Raw genomic sequence first — 20,820 nt, 5'->3', positions numbered from 1 at the left:
GTGGAGCTCATTGGCTTTTTTCTTTTAATCCCACTGCCTGATTTCCTTTAAATTTAGGCCGATTTCTTTGAGATTTTTCGACACATGTTAATTTACATGGCTAATAGGATGTGTAGTCATTGGCTAGTGGGAGTTAATGCTCTAAGAAAAGCAGTAATTAAGCTTCCAGCTGTCAGTAAGTAGCTTAACTCTCAGACTTTGGGAAAATCTTCCCCTTGATTTGATGTGTTGGAGCCAGATGCTGAAATGGAGGCCTTGCTCATTTAAAACCAGAGTTGATTATTTAACAGGACTTGCCTTGCAACTGTATTGAGTTCACTGTTGTTTTCCCTGGTGTTAAGGAAAGAACCAGGCCTGGCCAAGAGCAGATTGGGCTATTCTTCCTGGGAGGCTGTTGTCTTGAAGGCCTCTGGTAACTGGGACATTGTTCTGCTTTCTGTCACTGTTAACCTTAGGGACTGAAATCAGACGTAATGTTTTCCTCTAGATTGATCCTCGAGGAAGTGAAAGACTTTCAGCTTCGGGACAAATACATGTTTGCTACAAAGATAGTGGTAAGTTGAATACGCTAAAGAATGAACTGCTTTTGAGTTTCTTTCGTGAGGTTTGGCATGCTGTGATCAAACAGGTGAGTTTGCATCAGCAGGGATTGGATGGGCGTGCTTGAGGTAACTTGACTGAAGAATTCTGGACATCAATGGGCATTCCCAAAGAGCCTGGACTGTGCTGGGAGGTTGGAGGAGTGGACAAGCTTAGGACAAGCACTCAGTGTCTCTAGGCTCTCGGAATTTGGTTGTGGGCGTGCTTGAGGTAACTTGACTGAAGAATTCTGGACATCAATGGGCATTCCCAAAGAGCTTGGACTGTGCTGGGAGGTTGGAGGAGTGGACAAGCTTAGGACAAGCACTCAGTGTCTCTAGGCTCTCGGAATTTGGTTATTTCCTAGTAGCCAAGTGTCCTTGACAAAGACATATTTCTTTGAAATCCCAATGAAAAGAATAGAAAGGAGGGGTGGAGCTCATTGGCTTTTTTCTTTTAATCCCACTGCCTGATTTCCTTTAAATTTAGGCCGATTTCTTTGAGATTTTTCGACACATGTTAATTTACATGGCTAATAGGATGTGTAGTCATTGGCTAGTGGGAGTTAATGCTCTAAGAAAAGCAGTAATTAAGCTTCCAGCTGTCAGTAAGTAGCTTAACTCTCAGACTTTGGGAAAATCTTCCCCTTGATTTGATGTGTTGGAGCCAGATGCTGAAATGGAGGCCTTGCTCATTTAAAACCAGAGTTGATTATTTAACAGGACTTGCCTTGCAACTGTATTGAGTTCACTGTTGTTTTCCCTGGTGTTAAGGAAAGAACCAGGCCTGGCCAAGAGCAGATTGGGCTATTCTTCCTGGGAGGCTGTTGTCTTGAAGGCCTCTGGTAACTGGGACATTGTTCTGCTTTCTGTCACTGTTAACCTTAGGGACTGAAATCAGACGTAATGTTTTCCTCTAGGTTCTCATTTACTTATATAATTGGTAGCAGGCCAGGCAGAAGCAGGTCAACCCTCTTGGTAGGATTCTGGGGTAGAGAGAGGACCTACCCACCAGGGAAAACAGAGAGTAAGGTCAGAATGAGAACAAAGGGTAAAGGCCAGAGGCATTCCCTGTTATATACCTCGCAAAATGTTTTTAAAATCACTGAAATATGACAGTTTTCCTACTGTTGGGCTGTGTGCATCGGCCGGTGGACATTAGATTTCTGCCTTTTTGCCTTGTCTGTCTGTCTCATTTTCTGTCTTTCTCTTACATACACATCCACACATGCAGAGCATCCCAAGAACACAAACATCCTTGAATTGCCTTGGGCGGGGATGGGGTGATGGGAACAGAGGTGGGAAATCAGGCCCAAGCATTGGTGCCTTGTGACATCAAATTGGACACAACTGAGTATAACTGATTGAGTTCTAGTGTAGTCTGAAACCTTGTCTCCAGTTCTCCAGGGTTCATAGGCCTTTCTGTTTTAGTTCCTTGGGCCTGGAGTTATTGTGTGATTTTACTTTCTCAGTGCTAAGACACAGTGACTGATCCCCTGGTCTGTGTTCCTTTTTGCCTGTGTCGGGGCTGAGGTGGATAGCTGTTGTGCATTTCTCTTAACCTTGATAGTCCTAGATCTCACACCGAAGAGAAGTTATATCCCAGTTGGAGCTTTCTGTGCCCTCCTGATCTAACAGCTATGTCTGTTCTCCCGCTGTAGCTGATTTACAGAGTGCCTGTAGTGAGTTTTTTATTGTTCCTGGCCAGTGGATCAGGGGTCATGTCTGTTTTGATCACCATTAATATAGTATCCTGTGTCTTGCACAATGCTTGGTGCATAGCAGATGTGCAGTAGATTTGAGTGAATGCCATCTTTGCTCACCTAATTTAAAGGTATAGGCTAGTAGATTTTTTTTTTTAATTAGGTGGGGGATATTAAATTATTGGTACTTCTATAGTCAACTCTCAACTCTGTATGGCTTATTTATTTATATGCTGTTGGTGGCAAAATTGTAGTCATGTGTTGGTTTCTCCCTCCCATACATGGACAAGCCACCAGCTTCCAAGGTCAGTGATATTAGCTAGAGGCTCTAGGTAAGATGAACTAGAGCACAGCCAGGAATTGTTTGCCACGTTGTGGAGCACCTGCAGCAGCAGCATGCAAGGGCAGTTACAAACACAGATTGCAGGGCCCAAATGTACTTTTTCCCTGAACCAAAAATGAGGAACTCTTTCCTGAGGACTTCAGTATGCAGAAGCTTCACATAATAGTCAATTCTACTGTCAAGGGAACATTTCTCAAAGGGTGGATTAATGAGAGAAGAAATGTAACTGGCAGTGGATGATAAAAGGGATGTTTTTCTCCTTTTTATTGCATTAGACTACTAAGCCACAAGGATAAACAAAATTGGCTTTGGTCAGTTAACCCTCCCACTAGGGGTGTTGAAGTCTTCACATGTAACTTTTTATCTGGGATCTGCTCAGATGTAAGGCTGCCTGGCTTAGGAAGTTCTAACTGGCTTTAATGTTAAATGGATTCAAATCAAATTTGGAAAATCAGGGAACTAATTTTAAAACCACAAGAAAGCTAGTTTTGGGTGGTTAACTCTTTGGCTTCCTTCCAGCACCCTGAATGATTATAATTCTTTGCAAGTTACTTTTCCAGTCCATGTGGGAGTGGCCACCTGGGTTCTGGACTGGAGCCTGTACCCAGTTTGTCAGAACCTCCTGGTTCCCTGTTGGCCTGGCTCTGGCTTCATATGTGCTTTGTATCTGATGCCCTTTGATTTTTCTTATCCCGGGTTTAATTTTTATTTTTTGCTTTTTAACATGAAGTTTACTTATTTGTCTAAATAGTCTATATCAAAATGATAGGACTGTTAAAGAAACAATGAAGTACCTCTTTGATTTGTTAATTTGGTTCTTTCCAGTAGATGACAGTAGTTGCCAAAAAGTTTGAGGTAGGTGAGGGTTAGCTACTCCCTCACTGCCAGATTATCATGCAAGCCAAGCTCAGATTATTTTTGTACAAATGTCTATCAGTGAGCAAGGACATGACCTGTGGGCTTGACAAAGTCTCCTCTCTGGCCTTAATGGTGATGCACCACCTACACCTTGCATGATGCAGACAGTATGTCTTAGAGCCGGCACTGGCAGATTGTGGCCTACCTGTTTTTTGTAAATAAAGTTTTATTGGAACACAGCCATGCTCATTTGCTTTTGTGTGGTCAATGGCTGCTTTCTTGTCACAGTGACAGTATTGAATAGCTACATAGAGGCAGTTTGGTTCACAAAGCCTGACATGTCTACTGTCTGGACCTTTATGGAAAAAGTTTGCTGACCTCTGTTGTCTGTTACCCTTTCAGATGGCATCAGACAACCAGAATTGCAAGGTCTTGACATGTCAAAAAAAGTAAAGGTTCCAGACCTCCCTAAATTGTTATGTCCTGTTAATGCGAGGGTGGCGTCTTTAGAATATTATAGCCAATTCAAATATCATGAATACTACTGATCTCCCAAGTGAGACCCTATTTGTATTTTCATGACTCTGACTAACCAACCACTAGATTCACTTATTGAAAACCAATTTCTAACCTTCTTTATGCTAATTTAAAGTTTCTAATATCGATCAGAGATAACAGAAAAGCTTAGTCATTGTCACAGGGTTGTGGGCTTCTAGATGAGAAGTTAGCAGACCAAGCCTGCGGTGTGAATTATAGGATAACTGACCAAACCCAAGCTATTGACAAATTAATTTTATTATGATGTTACTTAAATGTATACAGATGTAAAGCTAGGTATAAGCACCTAATGCTTATAACTCTCATATATAACAATAAAACCCTAATATTTACAGATTAAAAATGGAACCATACTACCAATACATTTAAAATTAATATTAATTTATTATAATACCTGTATTGATATAATTCACATACCATAACATTCACTCTTTAAAGTGTACAATCCAGTGGTTTATAGTATATTCACAAGGTTGTGTGATGATCATCGCTTCCTAATTCCAAACATCTTCATCACTCCCAAAAGAAATCCCATATCCATTGATATTACTTTCCTTCTCCTCTCAGCCATTGGCAACCACTAATCTACTTTCTATCTCAGTGGATTTGCCTATCTTGGACACCTTATATAAAGGGAATCTTAAATATGTGACCTTATGTGACTGGTTTCTTTCACAGTGTAATGTTTTTGAGTTTCATGCATGTTTTCACGTGTATCATTACTTCAGTCATTTTTAATGGCTGAATACTATTCCCTTGTATGGCTATAACACATTTGATTTATCCATCCATTAATTGGTGGCCATATGAATTGTTTCTACTTTTTGGCTATTATGAATAGTGCTGTTATGAATAGTCATGTGCAAGTTCGTGTGTAGGCTTGTTTTCAGTTCTATTGGTCTTACACCTATGAGTATGATTGCTGGGTCATATGGTAATTCTATGTTTAACTTTTTGAGAAACTCCTGAATTGTTTTACAAAGCAGCTGTAGCCTTTTACATCCCCCAGCAATGGATTTGGGTTGCAGTTTTCCACACCCTTGCTAACACTTGTTATTGTCTGTCTTTATTATAGCCATCCTAGTAAGTATGAAGTGGTATCTCATTGTGGTCTTGATTTGCATTTCCTAATGGTTAATGATGTTGAGCATCTTTTCATGTACCTATTGGCCATGTGTGTTTCTTCCTTGCACAAATCTCTTTTCAGATTCTTTGCTCATTTTAAAATTGGATTCTTTGTCTTTTTATCATGGAGTTGTAATAGTTCTTTATTTATTTTGAATATATTCTATATATGGCAGTACTTCAAGAAATTCATGGAAAAATGAATTTAAAAGATAATTTGAATCTTTCCATGAACTTTTTGAGGATGCTTCATACAAGATATATGATTTGCAAATATTTTCTGCCATTCTGTGGGTTGTCTTCCCACTTTCTTGATGGTGTCCTTTTCAACACAAAAGTTTTTATTTTGATGAAGTTCAATTTGTCTATTTTTTTCTTTTGTTGCTTGTGCTATTGGTGTTATAGCTAAGCAACTAGTGCCTAATTTGAGGTCATGAAGATTTACTTTTTTGTTAAGAGATTTATGGTTTTAGCTCTTACAGTTAAGTATGTGATTCATTTTCAATTAATTTTGTATCTAGCATGAAGTAGGTGTTCAACTTCATTCTTTTGCATGTAGATAACCAGTTGTCCCAGCACCGTTTGTTGAAAGACTATACTTTTCTTTTTGAATTTGTCTTGGCACCTTTGTTGAAAACTAATTGACCATAAATATAGGGAATTATTTCTGGACTCTCAGTTCTATTCTGTTGATCTACATGTCTATCCTATGCCAGAATCACACTGTGTTGGTTACTGTAGCTTTGTTCTAAGTTTTGAACTTGGGAAGTTTGAGCCCTTCAACTTTGTTCTTTTTCAAGATTATACTGGCTATTCTGGGTTCCTTGCATTTCTGTATGGATTTTAAGATTAGCTTGTCAATTTTTGCAAAGTAAGGCAGATGGGATTTTGATAGGGATTATGTTGAATCTGTAGATCATTTTGGAGAGTATTGAACCTCTTAATAATAATATGCCCTCTAACATGTGGACAAGGGGTATTTTTCCATTTATTTTAGGCTTTAATTTATTTTAACTAATTTTCTAGTTTTCAGTATACAAGTCTTGATCTTCTTTTGTTGATATTTTTCCTAAGTATTTTATTCTTTTTGACTCCATTGTAAATGATTCTTTTCTTAAGTCCATTTTCAGGTTGTTCATTGCTAGTGTATAGAAATATACTGATTTTTGTATATTGATCTTGTATTTTGCAATGTTGGTGAACTTCCTTATTCTAAACTTTTTTTTTTTTTTAACGTGTGGATTCCTTAGGTTTTCTGTACACAAGGTCATGTTGTCTGCTAATAGAGTTTTAATTCTTCCCTTCCAGTCCGGAGGTCTCTTATCTTTTTTTCTTGCTTAAGTGCTTTGGCTAGAACTTCCAGTAAAATGTTGAATAGAAGTGGAAAGAGCAGGCATCCTTGTTTTGTTCCTGATTCAGTCTTTCACCATTAAGCATGATTTTAACTATGGGGTTTTTCTAGATGTTATTCATCAGGTTGAGGAAGTTCCTTTTTATTCCTAGTTTGTTGATGTTTTTGTCATGAAAATGTGTTGGATTTTGTCAGTGCTTTTTCTCTGTTGATTGAGATGATCATGTGTTTCTTTTTTTGTCCTTTATTTTATTAATATTGTATATTACATTGATTTTTCTTAGGGTAAACAAAATGTGTTGGATTTTGTCAGTGCTTTTTCTCTGTTGATTGAGATGATCATGTGTTTCTTTCTTTTTTTGTCCTTTATTTTATTAATATTGTATATTACATTGATTTTTCTTAGGGTAAACCAACCTTGCATTTCTGGGATAAATCCTATGTGGCCTTGTTTTATAAAAATTTTTATCCTTTAATTATGTTTGGCAGAATTCACCACTGAAAGCTTCTGTGCCTGGAGTTTTCTGTATTGGAAGTTTTTGATTACTAATTCAGTTTCTTTAGATTTTAAAATTTCTTTTTGATTCAGTTTCAGTAGTTTCTGTATCTGTAGGAATTTGTTTATTTAATCTAGGTTATTTAATGTTTAATTGTTTATAGTATTTACTTTTAATTCTTTTTATTTCTGTGAGGTCACTAGTGATGTTTCCTCTTTCTTTTCAAATTTTATTAATTTGAGTCTTCTCTCTTTTTTTCTTGGTCAGTTATAAATTTTGTGTGTCTTTTTGAAAAATCAACTTTTTGTTTGGGTGATTTACTTTATTGTTTTTCTATCTATTTCATTTATTCCCACTCTAATTTTTATTATTTCTTTTATTCTTGCTTTGTTTTGAAAAATCAACTTTTTGTTTGGGTGATTTACTTTATTGTTTTTCTATCTATTTCATTTTTTCCCACTCTAATTTTTATTATTTCTTTTATTCTTGCTTTGAGTTTAGTTTGCCCTTATTTTTCTAAGTTTTATGGTGGAAGGTCAGGTTACTGATTTGAGATTTTACTTCCTATTTAATATAAGTGATTACAGGCATACATTTCCTTCTAAGCACTGCTTTAGCTCCATCACATCTGCTCGCCATGTTGTGTTTTCATTTTCATTCATCTTAAAGTATTTTCCAGTGACTTCTGGTTTCGTTTTAACCCATTGATAATTTTGGAATGTGTTGTTTAATTTCAATATATTTGTGAAATTCCCACATTTCTTTCTCTTATTGGTTTCTACTTTTATTCCATTATGGCCACAGATTTTTAGTCCCTTTAATTTTATTGAGGCTTGTTTTAAGACAACATATCCTTGAGAATGTTTCATGTGCTTTGAGAAGGGTGTGTATTCTGTTGTTGTTGGGTTTTATGTTCTATGGATGTCCATTAAATCTACTTGGTTGATAATGTTTTTCAAGTCTTCTTTTTCTGTTTTCATTTTCTGACTGATTCTATGTATATTGAAAGTGGGGTATTGAAATCTCTGTTTCTTCAGTTCTGGCAGTTTTTTCCTCTTGTGCTTTGGAGTTCTGTGATTAGGCACATATGTGTTTATAATTGTTCGCTCTTTCAGATCAATACTTTTATCATTATAAAATGTCCTTTTTTGCCTCTAGTAACTATATTTGTCTTAAAGTCTATTTTGTCTGTTACTGTGGCTACTCTGCCTTTTTTGGATACTTTACATGCAATATAATTTTCTATTTTTTAAATTCCAAACTATTTGTGTCTTTGTATTCCTCTAGATAGAATATAGTTGTGCCATGTCTTTTATCCATTTCTCTAATCTTTGCATTTTGATTAGAGTGTTTAAACCACTTACATTTAATATAATTACTAATAGGTAGGCTACACATCTGTCATTTTGCTATTTCCTTTCTATATGCCTCATGAGTTGTTTAGTTTTGTTATCATTCCTCTGTTCCTTCATTACTTCCTTCTTTTGCATTAAATACATATTTTCTGGGGTACTGTTTTAATTCTCTTGTACTTTTTTTACTAAATTTTTTTCCTGAGTACTTTTTAAATTCTTGCTCTATGATTACAATAAGCATCTTAATTTATGAAATCTAATTTGGATTAATAACAACTTAATTTTAGTAGTATATAAAATGTTTGCTCCTATATAACTCCATTGCCTCCTCCCAATGTACTGTTATTGTTACATCTTTATATATTTCAAGCCCATCAACATAATTTTAGTCTTATTGAGGACTCATATGTGATGAGTCACTTTTATGTCTATGCTTTCAACAGTTTTACTATGGTGTATCCAGATGTGGTCTCTGAGTTTATCCTACTGGGAATTCCTTGAGCTTACTGGATGTTTAGATTTATGTTTTTCATTAAATTTGGGAGTTTTTGGTCATGATTTTTCCAAATATTATTTTTCCTCCTCTCTCTCATCTCATCAGCAACTCCCATAATGTGTCTGTTGGGACACTTGAAGGTGTCCCCTAGGTGTCTTAGGTTCTGTTCATTTTCCAGATTCTTTTTTCTTTCTTTCTACAGACAGGATCATCACAATTGACATGTCTTTAAGTTCACTGTTTCTTTATTCTGCCAGTTCAGACTTGCTTTTGAACCCCTCTAGTGAATTTTTCTTTTGAGTTATTATGTTTTCAACCCCAGAATTTCTATTTATTTATTGATATTCTCTGTTTGATGAGATGATGTTCTCATACTTTCCTTTAATTCTTTATGCATGATTTCCTTTAGTTCTTTGAACATATTTGTGATAGATGATTTAAATTTTTTGTTTACTAAGTCTGTTATCTGGGCTTTCTCAGGAACAGTTTTTATTGACCTTTGTTTTTTTCTTGTATGGTTCATACTTTGCTGTTTTCTTTGCTTGTCTTATAATTTTTTGTTGAAAATTGGACATGTTAAATAGTGTGGCAGCTCCTCATATCAAAATACCCACTCTTTAGGGTTTTTTTTGTTTTTGTTTTTGTTTTCTTTGTTGCTGTTTATTGTTTTTCCTGGAATACCCACTCTTTAGGGTTTTTTTTGTTTTTGTTTTTGTTTTCTTTGTTGCTGTTTATTGTTGTTCCTGGATTTTTTTTTTTTTTTTTTTGGCTTAGTTTCCTGTACTGCTTTTGTGAAATTTGTATTTTTTTTGCATATAGCTACTGAAATATCTGATGATTTAGCTTAGTGATCAGCAAATGATTTCAGAGATTTTCTTAAATGCTTTGAACAGTAAATCTCTCAGCCTTTGATGGGCTCTGGGCATGTGTTGGGGTGCACCTTCAGTGTTTTGGCAGGCAGTTAAAACTTTACTCTAATCTTCACTTCCTGCTTGTGTGGAACCTTGAGGTTAGCTGGAGGTGAGAGATTCAACCCTCTTCGGTTCTTTCCTGAGCATACTCATAGCTCTTATGTGCTTGACCTTGTAGATTCCTAGGAATATTTCAGAGCTAATCAAAGACCCTTGTGGACATCTTCCCCAGTTTTTCCTTTTAAGCTTTTTAGTTAGCCTCTTGTTAGCTGCACTGGTAATGCTGCCTCCAGCAGCTGCTACGTTAAACATTTGCTAGTTGTTGCTCAGTTTTCCATAGATGTTCTGGCTGGCTATAGGACTGTTTGCATAATGAGCTGAGTCAGATTATATAAAGATAAGACCTGAGAATGCAGCTTTCCTGTGAGCCACCAGACAGGTCAAAAGGGACAACTCTGACCGTGGGGCTTTCTGTGAGGACAAACCTGTTCTGTCCTCTCCGGTGGCTGCTAGGCTGCTGGTTTTCACAGCTATTATAGATGTGAAGCTGTGTGTCTCCAAGGCTACTGCAGAGCTAGAGAGAAGGGGATGGGATTAGGCAAGTGCAAATGTCACAAAGTCGGCTATTCTTGACAAGATTCAGTCATTGTTCTTGAATGAATGCTCCTTGAATTGTTTGTGAACCTTTATTTAATTTTCAGAATTCTGAAAAAGTTGATTTTGAGAATTTTTGTCAGTGTTTTTCTTGCTTTTATGAATGAGTGGATTTTTAGTTTCTTACTCTGCCATTCTGGAAGTACTTCTAATTAATATTAACTTGGTAAAGTTTATCATGGACATTTTCCAAGCTGCACAAAAGAACAGTTAATACTGCTGTGACCTCCCCATGTGCCCTCATCCATCTTCAATATTACCTGCGTTTGCCAATGTCTCTTTAGCTACCTATTTAATTTTCCTGAAATACTTTAAAGAAAATCCCAGATGTCGTGTTTTATCTATGTCTTATTTATGATGTTCGGTATAGACAACATCAATGTGGATGGATAATGTTTTGCTGAAACTTTGTTACTGCTCCAGAGGAGAATGTGGTAGGGAATGTGATTGCTCAGGTGCTTCTGAGCTAGTGTCCCTGTGCCACCACATGCCTTGGGATGCCTCACTTCTTCCACTGGTTTTCTCTAGCTGCACCACTGTGAAATTTCAAATTGAATCACTCACTGCAGTGTCCTTTGGCCTTCAGTTGATAAGAATGTTGTTTATTTAGTTCTTTTCTCTTCTTTTCTCCTTGATTCCTCATTTCTATGCCTTGGGATGCCTCACTTCTTCCACTGGTTTTCTCTAGCTGCACCACTGTGAAATTTCAGATTGAATCACTCACTGCAGTGTCCTTTGGCCTTCAGTTGATAAGAATGTTGTTTATTTAGTTCTTTTCTCTTCTTTTCTCCTTGATTCCTCATTTCTTTTTGCTCTTGACATACTCTCAAATATAAATTGAAATTCAGGTTAGTCAGATACTTATATTAATTTATTTTTGATTATTGGGATGAAAATACAAAATTTAAAAAAATCTTAAATTCTGAGACCCTATAAGAGTGACATATGTTAAAACACTTAAATAATTCCTAGTTGTTGATGAAGGTTTGTGGGCTGGTGGATGTATTAAGTGGTACAGACTTTCAGGAAGGCCATTTCACGATATCCATCAAAAATAAAAATTTTGACCTAGGAATTCTTCTATGAATCCTACAAATAGTGTTGTGCAGTTCTGGAAAAGGTAGTATATGTAAGTGTGTTTGTTGTAGAGTGCTTCTGGAAATAACCTAAATACCCATCAATAGCTGTTAAATGGAAAGATGTCTAACTTGGTAGACTTTATTATTGACATTTTCCAACCTACAGAATAGATTTTAAATGGAAAGATGTTTAAAATACACAGTTAATGATAAAAAGTTAAACTGTAGAATGGTAAGATGCACTATTAGTGGAAAAATTAAATTATACAACAGTATTTATATCATCATCCAATGTTTATGTGAAAAATTAAATTGCATGTATCCATTAGGAATAGTGGTAGGCTACTGGTAACAGACTAGAAGTAAAAGTGACTTAACCAAAATGGGAGTTAAGTTTTCTCTCCAGTGCTGCCTGGAGATAGGGCACCTAAGGCTGTGTGGGTATCCTGGTGTTACTGGGGACCTAGGCTTCTATCTTTTCATTCTGTCATCCTGCCTAATGCTTTCCATTCTCAAGAGTACCTCATGGTCCAAGATGTCCACACTAGCCTTTGAGTCCCTATTGCAGTTGGGAGGAAGAGGAAAGAAAGACATAAATACCAAAGGAGGACTTCTTCCAGTTGATTCAGTCCCTTTAAGCAGTCTTTCTGGAAATCCAGCACAACACTTCTGTTTGCATCTCACTGATTAGTACTTAGTCACATGATGACATGTACCTGCAAAGAATGTAGGGAACTGTCGTTTTTAATTCTGGGTGGTAGTCAGGGTCCTGTTGCTCAGGAAGAAAGGGATAATGGATGTCGAGGTGTAGGTGTAGCTGTTTCTGTCACTGTATAAATATGCTGGTGTGTGACGGCACAGACAATTTCTGAAAGCATGCACAAGAGCTGTCAGTGTCTGGAGGGTAGAGAAAGAGGAGGGATTGGGGTAGGAGCAGATCTTCTGCATTTTACCTTATACCTGTCTGTACTGTTGGATGTTTTCCATGAGCGTGTTTTATATTTATAATAGTAGTAAAAATAAACCAACGAAAAACCTATGGTTTATTAAGAAAACTATCAGGGCCTTACAATGCACCTTATAATCAGTAGTGTGCCATAGTTTAATTGTTAATATTTTTCTTGGTAGCAGTAAAATAATACAATAACTCTTTATGGATGCATTAGGAGTGAACCTGAATTGTCCAGCTTTAGGAATAATTCTCCCAGAAGGTAGTGGGATGGATGCATTTTGAGGTTTTGTGATTATCCTGTGATTTTTGCATTTATGGGGTAAGACTGGCCTTGATACACATTCTCAATTCTCGGGCCTCCAGCAGCAATCATTAAGTATTTTTAACTAATGATGGGCCTAGGTGTCAATGAGAAATTGCTCCTTTTTAACTACACTTAACAGCTGGAAGTAGTTAAAAAAAATGTGTATTTCATTGATATCTGTGTATTCATATATATTCATAAAGGTTTATGTGTGTATAGGGTGACTTAAACTAATCATCTGACAAAATTATAAAATTATTGACTTACCAATGGCTTTGGCATTTATATGTAACAGTTATGCTGGGAACTGTTTTCTCATTCAGGTAATACATTTTTACATTTTTAGTAGTGCCATTATTTCCCACAGCCCCATACTGAGTACAAACTATTAATATGGTTTTCAGGGTACCATTTTAGAAAGGCAATCTTTTATACCTGTGTACCTGGCTTCTTTAAAACAAAGTACTTTTAACCATTTTTCCAGTGATATTTTGAGTATGTATACTGCTCAAATGAATCAGAAGTAACTTTGTGTTTATCAGCTTGGTTTTCACATTGTATTTATAGGGCATACATGAGCACAGGGTGTTCAGTCATTGCTGTATTACAAATAAGACAAATTGATATGTTTCTTGCTGTATAGGAAGGTAATATCTACAATAAACAGCAACCTAGTGAAAGCTAGGGATCCCAACAACATCCCAGCAAGTTTAATAGTCATTCGTGTGGTTATGTCCACTTGAGGGTGTGCCTGATAGTCTTTCCTGATAGGTGTGCAGCATTTGCCATAAGTTCCCAGTCATGTGCTTTTTAGAGCTGGAAAAAAAAACACATAGAGCTGTTATGGCGGGTTCTTTTTTGAGTCATGGACCTTTTTGAGAACCTGATAGGAGATATGGACCCTCTATAGCAAAATGAATGAGTGCATATATACCAAAAAATGGCATATATATTTATAGGGTTTTTGGATTATTTAAGCCCATGCATAGGGAAGTCCTGATCCAAATATGCTTCTCATTTTGTAGATGAGTAAACTGAGGCCCAGAGAGATTTTTGTGATTTTCTCAGGTGGTAGAGCTAGCTTTTAATCTGTGTTTCATATACATTTTAAAGATTCCAGCTGTGGCTTAAAATCTCTAAAATGCAATGTGATGTGGTCAACATCATGTTGAATACTATACCAAAGCCTATACATTCTAGCAAAGACCTTACTCATTGAGAAGTGTTCAAAGACTGGAAAATAGAATCAATAGAGATTCCCTCAAGTCCGTGCAAATTAAAATCTTGTGAATAGATTCTGGAGGCTATAGGAGCTGCCCTGCCCATCACACAGTGCTCTCCCTTTTTCTCAGTCTGCTTTAAGCCTTGGCATCCTCCAGCAACCCCCCCAGGCCCCAGTTCTCCCATCATGCCATTATCCTTTGTCATCTAGTACCCAGGGACTACCTAGTATCTATTGCAGGCCAGGTAGCCTGGATAAGGCAGCACAGCCCAGGCTGTCAAAAGATGGCAGACACTGCAAAAATACGAATTTTAGGCATGGTCTCTATTTTGTGTTTCCAGTAAAATTGGAGGGGTCTGACTTTTCTGTTTCCTTTTTTGCTTGTTTTGAGTGGCTATTTTCTGGCACAATTGATTTTTTTCTCCTCTTCCTTGGCAGCATCTCTTCGGCAGTCAGCAGCAGTCTTCTGTTCAACTCTGGGTCTCCTTTGGCCGGAAGCCCATGCGTGCAGCCCAGTTTGTCACAAGACATCCTATTAATGTGAGTGGGGTCTGCTTGGTAGTGGGAAGATGGGTTATTGTCCCCATGCAGAAGTCAGAGGAAGGGTGTCACTGGAATGCCCTGCTGGGGGGGATATTTTATGGAGCCTCCTTGAGTCACGTTCCAGAGAGATCTCTAGTGAGAGAGCCATTATGCTTTGGGCATCTTGGTGTCTTGTTTCCCACTTCACTGTTCGAAGTGGAGTTGAACGGGAGCCTTAATTTGCTTGAAGTGGCGCAGGATTGGCAGAGAGGTTGGGGCCAGAGTTAGGGGCCTAGTGTGCTAGTACTGAAGCAATGGGAAGTTTGTGCACAACAGGAGGTATTTATTAAGTACCTGCTGTGTTGCTTGCAGGCAGCTAGATTCCAAAAGGAGAAAAGATTTTAGTCTCATCTTTTAGAGACAGACAGGTTAGAGTCCAGGAACTGAGCAGAGGAAGAAACCATATATATATATATAGTTAAGTGCTTGAATATGCAGTACTATGACAGAGATCAGTAGGAAAGGTCAGCATGGGCTGTGGTCATCAGAGAAGTGACCATAGAAAGGAGGTTGCATTGGAAGGTCTTGACATTAGCAGTTGGTTTGGTGGAAAGGTCAGAGGGTAGATGATGGAGAACAGTCTTACCAGTTCTTTGCTATTTTCTATGGGTTCTGCCTTCCTTTAGTCACCTTAGGAAGGTGAATGGAAATGAAATGTATATTAATCTATATTGTACTTTGTGCTAATTTAAGGTCTCATGGGAAAAAGAGGGAGATGTTATTAACTAAAAAGAGGTTTTTAGGTCACTTATGGAGTTCAGTGGCCCATTCTTATTTTGTGCCCCATTTGCCAATAAGGGGCCTGCTCCAGCTGCAGACCAGCCTCAAACTCTTTAAAGGGAAAGTTGTCAGAGCTTCTTTGCCAAGATTTGGAAGCATTCTGTGGGCCTTATGCCCACACTTGTCACTGGGACATTTGGAAGTCATCCTTTTCTATTTATAGAAAAAGCCCATGGGGCATATTTGTTTTTTGACATACGTATTTTTTGACTTTTGATTCTAAAGGAATATTACATCGCAGATGCCTCTGAGGACCAAGTGTTTGTGTGTGTTAGTCATAGTAACAACCGCACCAATTTATACATCTCGGAGGCAGAGGGTCTGAAATTCTCCCTGTCCTTGGAGAATGTGCTCTACTACAGCCCGGGAGGGTCTGGCAGTGACACCTTGGTGAGGTAAGTAGGAGAGCACGGGTCCCTCCCCCGTTTTCTTAGATCAGCACAACCATCAGCTTCACTCTAGTTCAGTGGTTTTCTACCCTAGGTGTACATGTGGACTCACCTGGGGAGCTTTCAGAAACCCTGATGCCTGGCTCCCATTAGGTAAGTAGGAGAGCACGGGTCCCTCCCCCGTTTTCTTAGATCAGCACAACCATCAGCTTCTCTCTAGTTCAGTGGTTTTCTACCCTAGGTGTACATGTGGACTCACCTGGGGAGCTTTCAGAAACCCTGATGCCTGGCTCCCATTCCCAGAGATTACAGTTGAATTGGTTTGGGGTGTGGCTTGAGTGTGAGGATTTTAAAAAGCTCCCCAGGTGATTCTACTGTGCAGTCAAAGCTGAAAACTGCTGTTCTAGGTGACATTTAGGGTCATAGCCACTCCGTTAACCACTCCCTTGGGTTCCATTCAGTTCTCTGGTTTTGTGGTCTCTGAGCCAGTGGGAAAGAGTACTTGGAAAATATCATTCAGTCAGTGAGAACTGGCATATATGGCCATGGGGCCCTGCCTCCCAGTGGCTCAGGTTAATTGACGTCATCTCATTTTTTTAAAGGTAATTATAAGGTGGTGTTTTATAGGCACCAACGTCATTGATCCTTTATCTGTAAATCACATGCTTGGATCTAGTTTGCAGTCTCAGCAGCAGGCCTTCATCAAGGGGCTGTGGAGGAGTCAGTGGTTTGGGAAGGATGAATAGATTCTTATGATCCTTTTAGTACCATAAATCCATTCATTCTCACTTGTTATGTGACTGTGATTAGGATCATTCTCTGCACTTGAAAAGAACTGCCTGTGTGGAGATGGACCTCCTGGTCTGGCATGAGGTCTGCCCTCGGGCCGTGACCACCAGGAAAGGGAGCATGTCCCTGCTGTCCGCTGTTTCTCCCTGTTCTGGCAATTTATTTTGTTAATTCATTTTGTCATCAGTTTATTCAACGAATATGCTGCTGCTCTCTGCCAGATGGTGTTCTAGGTACAGCAATAAAAAATCAGAACAAAGTCTCTCTTCTGTGGAGTTTATATTCTAGTTGGCAAAGGTGAGCAGATATGTAATCTGCCTGGTAATGTGCTGAGAGGAAAAATAAAGCAAGATAAGGAGATGGGATTGCAAAGGTATTATTTTATATAGGCTGTTCCAAGAGGGTGGCATTTGACCTGAATTATGTGAGGAAGGGAGCCAGGCAGACCTATGGGGGAAGAGTTGTACAGGCAGAGGGAACAGCAAGCACAGTGACTCTGAGGTGGGACTGCACTGATGTGTTTTAGGAGCAGTGAGGAGGCCAGGGCAGTTCAAGCAGCTGAAGGAGAAGAGAGAGGAGACAGAATCCAAGAGAGTGGGCCTCAGATCTCACAGGGCCATCAAGAGCATAGGAAGGACTTTGGTTTTTAATTCTAAATGAGATGGAAGGTTTTGACTAGCAGGTAGATATCATCTGACTTAACTTGTCAATTTTTTTTCTTTTTCATTTAAGAAACTCAATTGCATTTTATAAAGTACAGAAAACATAAATGGAGTTATTATAAATAATCTTAAATGAACACACATGTGACTTATCTTTTACAGAAGTTATCCTCAATGCTGTGGGGTAATTTGACTGCTGTAGGGGGACAGAGTGGGAACAGGAAGACTAGTTGTGAAGTATTGCAGACATCCAGGGCAGTGGAGATTGACATTGGCAGACCCAGGGTGATTGCAGTGGAGATGACAGGAGCGGTCAGATTCTAAATACACTTTATCAGTAGAGCCAACAGGATCTGCTGATGGGTTGGGTGAAGATGTGTGAGAAGGAGGAGCCAGGAGACTGCTGCTGCCTGGCCTGAGCAACTGTGGAAGGACGGCTGCATGGTGCCTCAGGGAGGGCTGGGCGAGGAGCAGCTGAGGTGGAGGGGAGATCATGAGGTCGGTGTTGGACTTATCAGGTTACAGGTGCATACTAGATACTCAAGTGCGGAACTTTCTATCTGGTCTCAAGTAGTGCTTTTCTATTTCCTGTTTCCTCTCCTTTGGAGGTACTGTGTCATCTTTTATTCCTTCTTTTCAACTAGTATAGACTCACACATTACTTGTTTTTTAATGTGTTTAAAACCATTCCTGCCATGATTCATTTTGATGCTCAGGTTGTCCTGCTTTGCTGACCTTCCACTGATCCCTAAGGAAGCATCTGAAGTGTAACTGAAATAGACCTGAGGAAACCACACATCAGAGAGTTTGGTCTCAACTCTGGCGCATTATTTAGGATTTTGCTCGGTCTGTCAGTCTGAAGCAGCTCTGTTGGTGCTTTTATTTTCCTTTTCCTGCCTTGAAGGTTGTAGTTTGCGTCATTCTGTCTGAGGAGGCAGAGCAGTCATCCAGATCCAGAGATTGTATGGCGGATGATGGAAAAAAACAGGTCTCTGCCCTGTCGTGTAGCCTTGTGGCTCAGACCCCTGAAATAAGGGCACACTTCCAGTCTTAAAAGCCATGTGTGAGCTATGATTACCGTTCCTCAGAGATCTGTTATGTGTATTGCTGTGCATGTACCATTTCAATGCAAAGCTACTTTCCAGTGAAATCATGGTATCAACATGGTAGTTAAAGCCTGGGAGGGCCTTATTCTCAGCTCCAGTGTTAACAAGTTTAACCACAAGCATTCTAGAGCCTTCCTCACTGTGTGTACTGTTTCTTTGGGAAGGAATTGATGGATTCTGCTGGGCTTCCTGACAGAAAACACTGTGGCTTCTATCTAATCAGGGTGTTGGATAATTAGGTAGTAAGTAGCTGGACAGTGGGTGTGTAACCCTTAGCAGTGTTCCTGTAGATTAGGTTAAATTGTAAGCCTCAGCATTGTTATAGTGTCTTGCAAGTCTGGCTTGATGTTTCCCATTTGTCAAGGCTCACTGAAGGATTTTGGGTTAATTTCGATAGTGAAGAAATAGAGTGATTTGTGTGTTAACCCTTAGCAGTGTTCCTGTAGATTAGGTTAAATTGTAAGCCTCAGCATTGTTATAGTGTTTTGCAAGTCTGGCTTGATGTTTCCCATTTGTCAAGGCTCACTGAAGGATTTTGGGTTAATTTCGATAGTGAAGAAATAGAGTGATTTGTGTGGCAACTTTTGTATGTTGTATTTGTCATTCTAAACCCCCGTTAGGCGTTGTTGATCAGATAAGCATCTCAGCCCTCAAAATTAAACAAAAAATCACTTTTAAAAAAAGAGCAGTTATTTAGCCATAAAAAGGAATGAAGTTCTGATATATGCTACAACAAGGATGATCCTTGAAAGCATTATGCTAAGTGAGTGTAACCAGATACAAAAGGCTACATATTATGTGATTCCATTTATGTGAAATATCCAGACTAGGTAAATCCATAGAGACAGAAGGCAGGTCAGGATCTGGGGAGAGAAGGAGAAATGGAGAGTGACTGCCACTGGGTACAAGGTTTTCTTTTGGAATGATAAAAATGTTCTGGAACTAGACAGTGATGATGATTGCACAATATTGTAAATGAATTGTTTACTTTAAAATGGTTAAATTTTATGTTATTTATAGAAACAAGCAAATATCGTATTAAATACAATTTCAAGCAAATATCAGTTCAGGTTCACAGCTGTTTATTTTCTTTTATTGTAGGTATTTTGCAAATGAACCATTTGCTGACTTCCATCGAGTGGAAGGGTTGCAAGGAGTCTACATTGCTACTCTGATTAATGGTTCTATGAATGAGGAGAACATGAGATCGGTCATCACCTTTGACAAAGGGGGAACCTGGGAATTTCTTCAGGCTCCAGCCTTCACAGGATATGGAGAGAAAATCAATTGTGAGGTATAGATGCGTTAATCTTGTTTGGCTTTTTAATACAAGGGAAAGAGCCCTGATCTGTAGTAGTTTTCTGCTTTTAGTATTTGCTGGAAAAATGCAAGATCATGCAGTGCTCCATTAATATCACATGGGGACAAACTTTTATCTATAGTGCTACTCTCGCAGTTTTCAAATTCTGCCCCAAGGACCACTGTAAAGGAGGTGGGCAGAAGGAACTCAGAAAAATACAAGTAGTACTCATTTTGGGAGAAATGTAACATTTTAGTTAGATAGTTACATGGTTTTTTTGAGTTTTGAATTTTGTTTGTCCATTGTGAGCTATGTTGACTCTCCTGTATGCTGTATCTGTGGCCCTTGGGAAGATTCTTTTGGAGACTCTTGCCCTAGAATGTACTTCTTGATATTTCTTCCCTATTAGGCAATGGGTCTCAATTTACCACATCAAATCTAATTTTGGGAAGAGGCAGCTGTAAATAGATATAAACGGGTATCTAGGTACTTCCCCTTTCCCTAGGAGTGTCTTTGGAATTCAGCAGCTCGGCATGATCCTGGTGTGGATGAGGCCATGGTGTTTTTGAGCATGTTGTGGGGGTCTGAGCCTTGATTAAATGGAATTAACTATATTGTTACAATTCAGCTTTTTATTTCCCTGACCAATCCGTTTATTTATGAACTGTAGGACAGTTAATCAGCTTTTAGTTTCCATTTCTCAGTTTAGGTGGTGGAAGGAAGGGCATAGGAATGGTTAATTCTGATTCCCTGAGCATTTAGAAACTCTTACATGAATGGACTTCCTTGCAGACAAAGAAACATGAGTCAGAAAAGGGTAGTGGGCAAATGAATATTTCTCTGATACCCAAAGTAATTTGCACCAGTGAAGTTAGCAAGGCCAAACTGTGAAGCTAGCAAGATGGATATTTGTTAGAGATCCTTTTGTGACACAAAGAAGCGGGCCTACCAAGCCTTGCTACAGTTATCTGACCATAAACACACACACAGTTCATTTCCCTGTTTAGAACCCTGGGCACATCTGAACATTGAACAATCACTTTGTGGTCAGGAGAACTGGGCATGACCATATAGCAAAAGGCCTTGCCCTGATTGTTTCCAGAAGAACTATTAATATCTGAACATAAGTGATGGAGGCCAGATTGAATAACTTAAAGCCTGGCCCTGGACACCTGTACCTTCTTACAAATATAGAATACTTTAAAAAAATTTAATGTTAATCCCTT

General features: G+C 38.5%; 1 protein-coding gene across 1 annotated transcript in view; it reads left to right on the top strand.

Moving 5' to 3' along the window:
* The window catches only part of SORL1 (sortilin-related receptor, L(DLR class) A repeats containing), a 177,767-nt gene that overhangs the window by 43,753 nt on the left and 113,194 nt on the right, over positions 1–20,820 (top strand). Inside the window, exons 7-9 of the mRNA XM_008578357.1 lie at positions 14,425–14,526; positions 15,574–15,743; positions 19,396–19,588. Coding sequence (XP_008576579.1) covers positions 14,425–14,526; positions 15,574–15,743; positions 19,396–19,588 — 465 coding nt within the window. The remainder of the gene's footprint in view (positions 1–14,424; positions 14,527–15,573; positions 15,744–19,395; positions 19,589–20,820) is intronic.

Source organism: Galeopterus variegatus, unplaced genomic scaffold (assembly GCF_000696425.1).
Source record: "Galeopterus variegatus unplaced genomic scaffold, G_variegatus-3.0.2 Scaffold1670, whole genome shotgun sequence".
NCBI classification, from domain to species: Eukaryota; Metazoa; Chordata; class Mammalia; order Dermoptera; family Cynocephalidae; genus Galeopterus; species Galeopterus variegatus.
The sequence above is the reverse complement of the archived record's forward strand: the minus strand, read 5'-3'. Positions and strand labels throughout refer to the sequence as shown.